At 32.8% G+C, this 12825-nt stretch overlaps 3 protein-coding genes across 11 annotated transcripts in view; 2 read left to right on the top strand and 1 right to left on the bottom strand.

Annotated features, from left to right (window-relative positions):
* Gp210 (nucleoporin 210) overlaps positions 1-4251 on the top strand; it is a 49695-nt gene extending 45444 nt beyond the window's left edge. The window contains exons 26-29 of the mRNA XM_074124289.1: positions 229-396; positions 1939-2083; positions 2429-2476; positions 4079-4251. Coding sequence (XP_073980390.1) covers positions 229-396; positions 1939-2083; positions 2429-2476; positions 4079-4146 — 429 coding nt within the window. The 3' untranslated portion in view covers positions 4147-4251. The remainder of the gene's footprint in view (positions 1-228; positions 397-1938; positions 2084-2428; positions 2477-4078) is intronic.
* LOC141452318 (uncharacterized) overlaps positions 1-12825 on the bottom strand; it is a 34004-nt gene that overhangs the window by 4301 nt on the left and 16878 nt on the right. For 2 of the 9 annotated variants that reach the window (XM_074124333.1, XM_074124327.1), the window contains exon 2: positions 4312-5478. The exons of 1 other annotated variant lie outside the window; for it this stretch is intronic. The gene's annotated coding sequence lies outside the window, so the exon portion shown is untranslated. Of the gene's footprint in view, positions 1-1977; positions 2116-2894; positions 3915-4311; positions 5479-7598; positions 8055-12825 lie in introns of those variants that run through there. 6 more of the 9 variants (XR_012457321.1, XM_074124329.1, XR_012457320.1 and 3 more) reach the window with 6 other exon arrangements.
* LOC141452339 (uncharacterized) overlaps positions 8058-12825 on the top strand; it is a 75187-nt gene continuing 70419 nt past the window's right edge. Inside the window, exons 1-2 of the mRNA XM_074124374.1 lie at positions 8058-8219; positions 9245-9445. Of these exons, the coding sequence (XP_073980475.1) occupies positions 9368-9445 (78 nt within the window). The 5' untranslated portion in view covers positions 8058-8219; positions 9245-9367. The remainder of the gene's footprint in view (positions 8220-9244; positions 9446-12825) is intronic.

Consider the following 12825-nt stretch of genomic DNA (forward strand, 5'->3'; position numbering starts at 1 on the left):
TTTTTCTCAAGGGTTTATTGAAGAATGTTTCGGTCGTTAGTATATAACCTGCGAGAAAATAGTTCAAATAAAGTATGAGACTATACTGGTATCACACTTCAATTAACTATTTATTTAATGACAAGAAAATTTTACTTCTTTTAATCCTTCGATAACGTTAGTAATAAAAAGTGAAATTAGAATATTACTATGAGAATAAAATTTTAACTTTTAAAATTATTGTTTCAGATTGATTCATCTGAGCCTACTTTCTTAAGAGTTGGCGTCGCTACATTAAAATTCAAGCACACCTACAGTATTTCGGTTAGCGTTGATGGATCATATTGGGCTAGAAAAATACGCCCTTCCGATTTTTTTGTGACTATATACTCACCACTTACGCATCAACGATCGAAGGTATGTGTAAATTTTGCTACTTATCTAAGTTTCTTTAAAATCCTGGTTTAAGTATTATAGTAGTTTAGTAGTTTGAATAGAAACAATTTGTAGATTTTCAGATCAAACAGCTGTGAGTTCGGCAAAATATGCTAACTTCCCTCTCACATAATAGTTACCATGATTTTTTTGTTTTTAATTTTTAATTTTTATTATTCTCTTTTCATTAATTACATTATATTAGTTCCCTACATTCTTTTAATGGGTGGAAACAAAGCTGTCAACAATTTCCTGGAATAATTTCAATAATAAGGATTAATAAGAGGGGATGGATTAGCTACGTGGTTAGCGTACTCGATTCCCACGCGGAGGTCCCGGGTTCGAATCCAGCAGTTTTCATCACTATGCAATAAATAAATTTTATATTCGTAATTCCATTATAAAACTAGATACTAACTTTAATAAAAAAAATTATTAGCTTCGATTAACTTGTTCCATCTTAGCAGTACGCGTTCGGAAACGCTCAATCAATAGAGTTATGAGTAAGATGAACTCCAATGCTCTTTTAAGTAAAAGTAAAAGTAAGTAAAGGTATTATGTATGTCTATAAATAGTATACAACAAATTTCTTTTTAGTTAAGTTGATTTTATTCTTTTTATAACATTTAATCATTTCTGAGTTACTAATATCCGGCGTTTTAATCCAGAAAGTACATTTTATTTATACTTTTAATCTTAAAGTAACCTTGAAGTAAAGAACTTTCGTGTTAGAAGATGGGTTCCCTTAGAAAAGGAACCTATCTATTCATACTAATGGGAGCTGAAGTTGTGAATCGCTGATTAGCTTTTATTGTCGTTAGGCAAAACTGTGATAATTGAATTAAGATTTAGTTTCTGTGGATGTTGATCCAAAGATCATCCAGAGCAACTAGTTTTTGATTATAGTGAAAGATTATACTTGATTAGAATTTGACTATGTTCAAAGCGCTAGAGTGAATGAGAACTCAATAATAAGGACAATCAGTAGGGATGTAGAGTTGGTCAAGTCAGTATTAGGAATTCAGAAAATATTCACGCCTAATTTTAAAGTAAGCCCACATTTTACATAAGGATTTCTAACTGATGAAGAGGCCAAGTAAAGACTCGAGCCTTTCTACATGGATTCAGTATAATAGCTTAATGTCATCTACGACCATCTCAAAGAAATGAATATCTCATATGAGTAACCTCAGACTTGGCTACTTACAATCTTTCACTGCATTTGCGCTACAGAGATTGTACTTGTTATGATTCTGTGTGATGCGTGGAGTATCGTGAGCGGAAAATGATTTTAGTTCAAGAACCGTTTTGAGAAAACTATGTTATTCTTAAAAAATATTGATATGAACTTAAAAGAATTAATTTATCGTAATTTGTAACTATATTTATCGAGTTTTATGGTTTAGTTTTGTTATATTACATTATGTTTGAATACTGTTGTGAATACTAGTTCACTGCAGTCTGGAATTTATTCAAAATATTGATTTTTATTGTGTAAAAGTATAAAAAAAATTTTTTGCTCAGGTAACTGTCATCTTAGAAAAAGATGTGATGAAGAGTTCCAATCAATTTTCATTTTATATGGCATTAACTGAGTTCATCTCTCAGAGCAGATTCTTGTTGTTGTCAGCTTTTGCCACGATCGTGCTAACTATTCTCATTGGATATTGTAAGTTACATTATTATTATAATGCATTTTATCTGAAAAACAATAATATTCCTAATTAAAAAAAAAAAAAGTTTCAGATTTTCATAATTGTTTCGGTTTTAAGCTAGATCCAAATGAAAACATTTGGTGTGAACGCGAACATTGACACCACTTTTTCACATTATAATTCTCGAAGGTGCTTTTTCTTTCTTCGAGCACATATTTCTTCGAATCTTATGGATACTAACATTATCCAAATCGTAAAGCAGTACAGTAAATTGCATTCAAAGGATATCCTTCCTCTTAACTGACCCAAAAACTACTTTTTCTAGAAACAATACTTGAAATAGAAACTTTAATTTACAGGTTACGGTATGCGGGAAGTACAAAATACACGAATCCCAACATCAGATCGTAAGTATATCCTTTTCTTTTCTTTTTTTATAATAAAAAGTAATAATTTTGACAAATTCTAAAATCTGGATTTTTTTTTAAAGAGTTTTATTTAAACATAGTACATTATGTTTAAACTTTGTGTAGGATTTCCTCCCAAATCTTTAATTTTCTTTCAAGACATTCATTCCGCCTTTTAAAATAATTCAGCAGTGTATACAGTCAGCCATCTTAAAATTGCGTAAAATATCCTTACATTTTCTTGTACAGTTTTCTTTCCTGGTTGCTTTGGTTGAAAAGTAACTTAATTCCAATTGTTTCAGGAGTTCCCAAAAATTGCAAATTAAATAATTTTTGGGTTCCTATTATGCAATTTAGGTTCACCACTCGAATCAATTTTTATTTTTGTTCTTATAATCTTCGCTCACTACCCCAATCCTGAGGTGCCGAAAGAGGAAGTCTCCAGGGATATATATGGTGTTGGAGTGGCAATCTTCTTGGGAAGAGGAATCAAGAGGACGGCCAGCCTTATCACAGATTGTTGGTGCATGGATAGGGAGGTCCTTTGGCGAAGTAGATTACTTCGTTACCCAATTACTTAGTGGTCTCGGGTATTTCTGTGAGTTTTTTAAGGAAGATGGGGAAGAGGACCAGTGGTGAGTGCGGCTATTGTCCGGGAGTGCTAGACGATGCCCACCACACCTTTTTTGTGTGTGAGAGGTGGGGTTGTCTCAGGAGAGACTTGGAGCATTACCCCTGCGGGGATAATACCGACTATGCTCAATAGTAGGCGGTGACGGACATGTGTGGCACGCTTCATTAGGGAGGTGCTGATTGCTAAACAAAGGGAGCTGGTCGAGTTTGGCGGGAGGACCCTTTGATTGGGGATAGAATAGGAGCCTAGCCTGATGTAGTGCTGCATAAGCGAAACCAGGCTAGGCCTGGTGCGGGGGAGGTGTTTTAGCCGGAAGGCTGCCTCGGCGGGAGTCCGGCATGTACATGCGTTAAAAGCATAAGTACTATTACTATTATTATTAGTACTCATTTTAAAGGAACACATATGTGCATCTTATTTAAGTTGTGTAGTTCAGTTCTAAACATATAAAACTTATGGATACCAAGTATTTGGTATTCTAAGTATTTTCATCTCCATCAAGCTACATTGTCAATTATCTTGAATTATTGTGGTTCAAAGAAAAACTTCTGTGGCGTGTTGTGGCATTCCATAACTTAGGATGTGTCATTGTGAAGTTAATTGTCTTGTTTCATCTTAAAGAATTCTTTGGTTAATGATAGGTAACACTAGCTAGACATTGGCCTTGACCAGTTGTATTCATTATGTTTCCTTCACTCTACTTTCTGCATAGGAAATTACTCGTTCCTGTTTTCAAACTATTTTTTCTTGAAGCATCTTTTAAATGTTACCTGCCATTTGATTTCCTTTCAGGTCTTCACCTATCTAAAAAAACACATTACGTCTGTGAGATATATGAATGCTCCATTCCCTACTGTCTACTAAAGCCTGTTTTTTTTTTTTTCGCTCATTCATTAGTTTTAAGTTGTAACATCTGAGTTAAGAATAAAATTGAGTGAATGCTTTACATTTTTTCTTCTTTTTTTCAGAATGGTATTTTAGAACGCCTACTCACAATGAATTAAGAGAACATGTAATGGCTAATCTTAAACAATGAATCACTTAATACTGATAATTCAGTTATTTGTAAAAAGTGTAAATTAATATTTAGTTTTTGTACCGGATATTGTAAAGAATTAAATCTAGTTTTTATTTTATTTTCTGTCATTGGAAAATTTTGTTTCTAAAAACCTGAAAATTTTGAAGTAGGAATATTGTTTAGTGTTTATATTTCAGTGTTACATTGTTCGTTCTTAATGATTAATGTTTCTCAGTGTTCCTTAATATAATAATCGTTTAATTGATTTTCGTGATTGCTTTTTATGAAAACTAAATACTGATGTTAGGTTTCATTTTTTTTTTTGAGTCAAGGGACCACACTCACCCTAATTTTTGTTTGTTTGTTTTTTGTTTTCTTTTGAGCGATTAAAATTTTTACAATTATGTGTACTTACAAATTATGTGACTATGAAGCATGGTGGTGTATTTAACACCACCAAATTGTTTGAAATCATTAAAAAAAATGCTATCTTATAGGCGGTCAAAATTATCAGAAAAATATTACTACATAAAACTCTAATTGGAAGTTTATCTTTTTTTATTAATTAGCAAAACTGTAATAATTGGGTCTATTGAACCATTATACAGATTTATTATTTACTTTTTTTGGTGTTACTAGCGTGTACGTTGAGACTTGGGTTTTTACTTGAGACTGTATTAGGCGAAAATACAGTAATTTCAGCTTGCCTCACTTACTTCGCATAATGATTACTATTAGTACTTTTTATAAAAATGTCAAGTTCAGAGTCAATTTTGTTTTATTAATAATCATTAAGGTATTTTGTATTATGTAAATAGGTAATATTTATATAATTTTTAATATTGAAACAAATATTTAATTTTTAGTTTATTTTTGAAGTTCAGATTTTTTTTCTATGAAACGTTATGTCATGCCGCCTGTTGGGCATGGGAAAATGCGTCTCGATCACAGCGGCGTAGCAAGCATGATACGTATTTACCGTGTTATCATTTGACCGTCACATTGGTTTTCTTTTGTCGCGTAAAATGTGTCACATTTGCGCCTCTCAATATGCAGTTTATAGAAGGTTAAATGAAAAAAGTTTATTCTAACTTTGTATTTTTTATTGTAAAAATTGTACCTTTGTTTATAATTGTATATAGCAATATAAAAGAAATAAAATTTTTGTACTAAACAAATCTAATTCATTTGCCAATGCATCAATAATGCTACATATTGCTATCTAAAGTATATTATACCTAAAGTATATTTTATTATTAACTGGAACAGTGCTGCCCCTGGAAACATTCCTTTTTTTATGTTCATGGGCATTTTAAAATTGTTGGTCTCTCTACATAAAGCGCAGTTGACCTGAAATAATACAATAATTACATTGTTAAGCGGTAGTAACTGAACAAGAAATGTATATTTTGAGAGCCTTCTTTAATGTGACAAATTATTAATTGCTCAGTGACTCATGGGCATCTTTTAGCTGGTGGAAGAAGACCTAGGTGCCTTTTTTAAGAGAGGGAGGCTAACTGTGGCCTATATTCTTGAAGAGTGCGGAGGCTCTACTACCAGAGAGTCATCGAGCAGGCCTACACGTGACTTGCGCGCCGTTTTGAAAGAGGATTCTGTACTTATTGCGAGGTTATTTGCTTTTTAAAAAAAAAATTCGTTTATTCCACACGTTTAGGTTCTGATAGGTTAAACTGTATGTAAATAGGAAGTGGAATATCCAGTACCTCCTTATTAGAATGAATGCAATGAGTGAAAGTGATTGTTTGAATGTATTTATTGGCATGTATTTATTATGATAAATGAAGTTATAGGATGCCAGTTGTTTTTATGTAGTTTTTTAATATAGGTTTAGGTTTTAGTTTTTTTCTGAGGCGAAGAAAATTTAAACAAAGTACTTCACACAAATTACTAGTGACTCCAATCGATTAGGTGGATGGGTTATTCATTTATTTATTTCGAGCGATTGGCCTTTCTTTATGTAGTCCACCTAAAGTATACAAGAAAATAAAGGATGGTGCCAACATATCAGCAACTCTCTTCCCTTCGACAATTGGAATCGATGATCAAAGAACTGAAGAGTAAAAATGTGCCCCAGCAACCCTCGGCTGCTGATCAGTTACCTAGACAACCATGGTTTAAGGGAACTGTCACTAATAAATGGGTTGTTACGACAATAAGCAGGCTGAGAGCGAACCACGCGGTGTGCGGATCGTCTCTTCACAGGATCAACAAAAGGTCCTCTCCTCTTTGCGTAGATTGCAATGAGGAGGAGAATTTCAAACATTTAATAATGATATGTCTACGTTATGTGGTAGAAAGGAAACGAATGTTTGACGGCATGTACAGGTATTTAGATGCACCATTTCGCTACGAAATTCTCCACCAACATCTATGTGCTTAAATATATAGCAGAGCTAGTAATGAAATATGAATGTATTTAAAAGTTATAGAATGAATGCAAGAAAATGATTACAGAAGGATTACGAGACTTTAATTTCGGTTAAGCAATAAGGATGGCAGGAGCACAGAGTACTGATCCATCCATTAGCTGTAGTTTATGTAAATAGTTGTATATAGTATAGTAGAGGGTTGAATGTGTGAAGCGAATGTATTTATAAGTAAGAATGGAGAGTGAGTGATGTTCTAGTGATAAGCACCTAGACGATGCTGGCTGAATGGCGAAAGCCAATGCCAAAAAAAAGGCAAAAAAAACCTCGGCTCCCTACTACTTCTCAGTGGAAGCTGTAAAGGATGATGTAGCGGGGAAAGAGAGGTGCCATCTTAGCACGAGAAGTTAGTAACGAGGCGGCGCTAATGATCAAGCTGTCGATGCGCCGGAAAAAAATTTATTTGCTCAGTGTTGCTCGTTCGTAAAGGGAATATTACTATCTAATATTAACAGCGTGGAAAGCAAAAAACTGGATCATTGACTTTTATTTAATTATCAAAGGTCTAGCTTCAAACCCAACAAATCATTCAATAATTTATTCAATAATTATCTCAAAATCATATTTGTTTCCTTTTGGTTTCTAATTCGATCCTTTCGAAATGCCAATTGGCAATGCATTAGTTTCCAAACCCACTTTCATTGAAATCCTTAAATATATTCCTCACTATGACGGACCATCATATAAATTACCTAGTTTTATTACCACAAATAGAATACAAAATGGTTTAATTTGGTTGTTTGGTACTTGGCTTAATACTTGGACTGCTAGATAAAATGCTACGATTTCTGCAGTCTTACGCAAGGTGTGAGTTTAGTTAAAATTATGAATGTAGCATTCTTTATAAATTTCCAGTATTTTCCTCCATGAACATTTTTAACCCTTTCCCGGCTCGCGCCCAGTAATGCTCAGTTTTCATGTGAAATGATTACCTCTACGGTCTCTACTTTACATCCGGCACTTGGTAAATATTAGTGACTCCCAACCATTCCATCATATTGGAAAGTAAAGAAATATACATACCTACCACTGTTGTTCTGGTAGCTTATCTATTATTTTATATGTAAATACATATATTGAACTCGGGTTTCTAATAAACTTTTCCTTTGCCCTGAATAAGAACTTCCAACTTTTTTAAAAAAACAAAATTAAATTTTACTGAAACATTTAGTACTAACTAATTTAGGAAAGCAACATCTGATGTTAAGAGCGCTCTTTTTGCAAAGTAAATAACTACTTAGCAATAATTAGTTTTCAATTCTTCCGCTAGATCGCATTAACATGTAGATTTCATGTTTTTAAGTTCATACGAAATATATAATTATTTCCATTTTATGCCCCTAGTTTAAGTAAATTTTATATGTGCATAAATTAAATATAAAAATATTAAGAAGTGGAAAAGTATGTGGTTACATTATATTGAATCATTGGAGTACGTGGACAAGAGGAAGTCGTAGTGACTTGTAATCATCACTGACTACAGTTTAAGGTTAGTGGACGCTTTGGTTAGTTGCATCATCGTGTCGTTTTAGCATGTGTTAATATAAGTTTATGTTGGTAAACCAAAGTTTGAAATATTTATGCCTATTGGCTCACACTTTAACCATTTAGTTTCCTATTTTCATCTTTCAAAGGAAAATAAAGGTAGGGATTTAATTTCACTATATATGAATATTTCTAATAGAGTCTAGTCTTTGGGTTAGTTTTGAGAGTTCTTGAAATTTAGATTATCCTTACTATCCGATATTCAATTATGAGTCTTAAAACATTTTATTTAAACAACAGCTGCTTCTCTAACAATACCAGTTGTTTGGATATGTTATTTGAAAGTACTTTATTCTACCTTCGCTACCTCCATATTGAATTTTTTTTGGCAGTATGGTATGGCCGTCGGTTTGCTGTTAAAAGTTTGTTGGAAACAAGAATAAATACTTAACATCGGGCTTGAAATTGATTCCATAAAAACTAACTTTTAAAAGTAAAAAAGTACAAATTAGTTAAGAATGAGAAAGATCAAGTCGATATCCTTAAATTATTATCAAAATTGGGATTTGACTCTCTAGTAGCGAGTTTAAAACTAATTATTAATTTGGTTATTCTTGATTATGAATGTATATTGGTTTAGTGACCGTAAAAATATTATATTAAGGATTCAAATTGGCGAGGAATCGGTCCAAATAAGAGTACATATTTCTGTAACTCAACCAATACGCATAGCCACGCCCTGAAGAAGGCAATATATTTGTCGAAACGTTGGAAAACGAGTTATTGTTTTTATTTGTACCGATCCTTAATATTCTTGATTGTATGTTATTTTCTTAGTTTTTTAAAGTGTAATTATGATTAAATTATATTACCGTAATTATTTCATTTATAAGGACCTGGATCTAAATGTATGTAACAAAATGTAGTAAAATAATTTTTTTCTTTGCGATGAAATGCGTGGATTCATTCAGTTATATTTTCAATGAGAGGCATATTTAAGGTTATCATCGGCATGTGGTATCTGGATCAGGATTTGTTGGTCGAAGCAGATTGTAAGCATACATGAAAACAAAAAATACTAAAATAGAAGTATATGAGATAAGAGCCTCAAGTTTGAATTGTAGATTAAGCATTTGAATTGCAAATAATCCCTTCTCATATTTTTTCAATATTTTAATGTCCAGGTATCAGTCAATTGAAATTCAATGGATAGATAACTTATTCTGAAACAGGAGAGTTAAAGATATTGAAGTAATCCAACTGCTACCTAGTCAGTTTTCTAGTAAGACCGAGAAGTAAATTTAATTATGGTACAACAAAATCATGCAGAATTTCTAACCTGCATCAGTTTGGAAGCACCTGTAGTGGAAAACGGTGGCCAGAGGGTAAGTAACAGTTACATTTTTTGTGAAAATGAAGGTCAAAATTTACAGCTTATAATAATTGTGAAGAATTATTCTATAAAATATCTTTACATTCACCCAATTAGTAAAGTTTTATTTAACTTTTTCCCAAAATTGGGCCAAATTTTTAGCTGTTATATCCAATTGTTATTACATCTGGCACTTATCTTTCCCTTGTCCCTCAAGCAAAGTGGTTGAAATGAAACAATAATAGTAGGCACCACAATTTTCTTGAGTTCTTTTATCTTGTTAACAATGGAAATTTAGGTAAGTATAAAGAATAGGTGCCGGAGGTGTGGCCTAATTCGAAGTGATTCTGATTCGCTGTTACCATATAACCCGTCATATTCAAATCTAAATATAAACTATTTCTTTATTTTATATTTACATTTAAATCTGGCGGGTTATATGGTGACAGCGAATCAGAATCACTTCGAATTATTAGTTCAAGATTGAAAATTTTATTTAAAAAATTTTCCCTTATTTTTAAAGCAGTTGAGAAACATGATTCATAACAATTATAATACGAGGGTAAATATAACGGTAATTTTTTTTTTTTTTTTAAATTTATTTGATAACTTTATACACTTATTATTGTTTTAACATTTTTCAATATAGTCTCCTGCGTGATCTACATACTTTTGCTACTGATTTGGAAGTTTCAGTATTCCCTGGTCATAGAAAGTTTGAGGGCGAGTAGTAAGCCAATTGCGCACGTGCTCCTCGACTTCTTCTTTGCTCTCAAATCGTTTTCCTCCCAGTGATTCCTTCATAGGCGCGAACAAAAAATAGTCACAGGGGGACAAGTCATGGCTATAAGGAGGGTGCTCAAGGGTTTTCCATGCCATTTCTCCCTGTGTATCCCTTGTCAAAGCCGCGGTGTGAGGCCTGGCGTTGTCGTGGAGGAGAATGACATCTCTGATGGGCATGTCTCGTCTTTTGTTTCGATAGGCGGCTTTCGCCGACTGTAGCAACTGACAATAGTAAGCCGCATTCACTGTACGTTGATAATATCGAAAATTGTCCAATAAATCTCCCCTAGAGTCAAAAAAAATCGTTTCAAGGATTTTGCCAGCAGAGAGACAAGTTTTGGCTTTCACAGGGCAACCTTCATCCTTTCTCCGCCACTCCTTAATTAGTCCAACTTTGACTAGCAGTGAGTGTGTAATCTTGCTAATTAAGTGCTTCTTTTGTGTTAGTAAGTTTTGAGTAAGTTATCTATTAGTTTTCTAATTATTGATTTAATTTTTGGAGGAGTATTTTCAGAAAAATATTCATTACTATCGCTTTAAAATAGTAACTGTAACGTGATGTTAGTCCAGTTCTTAGGAATGTTTCTCTTATGTTACAGAATGGGCGTGTCTATTGCCTCTTCTTTACTGAGTTTGTAGAGAGTTAAAGTGCACACAGTACTGACAATCCAGCCGGCTACATTCCCCACCATACTGAATTCTTTTTAACTCAAGGTTGTTTTCCCCACTACTTGTTTACAAGCATTTTAAAGCTTACATCCCCTTCTTTAAGGGTTTTAATCTTTTTAAATCTCCTTATAATTAGTAACTTATTGTATTTCCTGTGCATTTATTCAATTTTTTTCAATAATTAATGCTTTTAATTATGTTTAATTAGCCTAATGTTTTGGGATTATGATAGCTAGAAAGAAATACTTTTTAAAATAATTTATTTTTACGTCTTTATAACAAAAAATTACAAAATATAAAATATGTCTTATAAATTATGAAAAATAGAAATAACTATAATGTTTTTTGTGTGTGATATATTTCAAAGCATGGGACCACACCCAGTCCTTCATTGCATTTATCACAGTAATATCTTGTATCCTTTCTTTTCTGCGCTTTTTACATACTGCGCAGGTTTTCCGTGGGCTTTTTACTTTTGGCGAGTCAGGTATTAGCTTTGGGAAATGTCTCTCTGTTAATCTAAATGGTGCGGATTCTGATGACCGTCGCCCGGATTTTTTCCTTTCTTTGTGGTGATTCTCTAAGATTTTTTATTAGAGGATCATTTGTAATATTGGTGAGAGTGTTGTCACTAAAATGAAGAAAACTCAACAGAAGCAAATATCTGTCTCTTGCCATTATTTTTGTAAATATTGGCGTCTCTAGAAGAGTATCTTGGGTCCAATATTCTGAATATTTTAATTTCTTAATTCTAGTCATAAGCATTGATATCGCCAAAAAACAATACATTTCATCTGTATCGGTATCAACCCATCTTTTTAGTCTGGATGAGATCCGACTCACTTTTTCTATGCACAAATTACCATAATTATTTGTTTCAATACAAATGATTTTTATTAATCCTAAAGTAAAAAAAGTAGTGAAATAATTATAAATTGAAGTTTCACTATCTACCTTAATTTTTGGACCAAAATTAGTGCCATCAAATTTGTGTATGGTTGGGTTCAAGTCTGTTACTTTCCACGAAAAATAATTTTCATAATCTGTCTGCCTACCTGCTGTTTCCTCATCAGTCTCATCAAAAGACTCGGAATCAGTTGAAATTGCAAGCGGAGACGGAGGGAAAGTTGATGGTCGCGGAGCATCCGGTTCCTTGGATGTAGATGGTCTAGGCTGATCATCAAAAGTTGATGGTCGCGGAGCATCCGGTTCCTTGGATGTAGATGGTCTAGGCTGATCATCAAAAGTTGATGGTCGCGGAGCATCCGGTTCTTTGGATGTAGATGGTCTAGGCTGATCATCAAAAGTTGATGGTCGCGGAGCATCCGGTTCCTTGGATGTAGATGGTTTAGGCTCTTCATATCCTTCTTCTGAAGAAGAAAATTCTTCTTCACTATCACTTACTGTCAAAAGTTTTAAAATTTCTTCTTCACTTAGTCTTTTACCAGCCATAGTTTCTAAACTGAAGAAATAAACTAAAATCTGAACTGTAATAAAATAATCGGAAATTCAAACTCACTAAAGTCAATAAATTCAAAGTAAAAACTATAATAAACTATCCGAACTTCTAAGAATAACTAGAAATAAAAATTAAAACAATAATACTAAAAATAACGCAATAGAAACTAATAAATAAACGCAAATAATAACTACTAAAAATTCAAAAAGTGTAACTAAAAAATTGCAAATAGTTGGTACTTGAACGAAAGCAAACGCAATAGTGATAAAAATATGTATGCAAGGGTGTTATCCACCCTTAACATGTGTTCATAGTCGTAAAAACATAAACAATACAATAAAAAAAAAAGGATCAGGTAGAAAAACTAAATCTAAAAAGGAAAAATAGGGTTCTAGCAGATAGTGGAAAAATCAGTCTGTGTACGAAACAATAAAATTTAAAAACACAAAGTTGCTATCTATTGCCATTCCAGTAAATTAAAA

Source organism: Rhodnius prolixus, unplaced genomic scaffold, assembly GCF_049639745.1.
Source record: "Rhodnius prolixus isolate KJV_2025 unplaced genomic scaffold, Rpr scaffold_3, whole genome shotgun sequence".
NCBI classification, from domain to species: Eukaryota; Metazoa; Arthropoda; class Insecta; order Hemiptera; family Reduviidae; genus Rhodnius; species Rhodnius prolixus.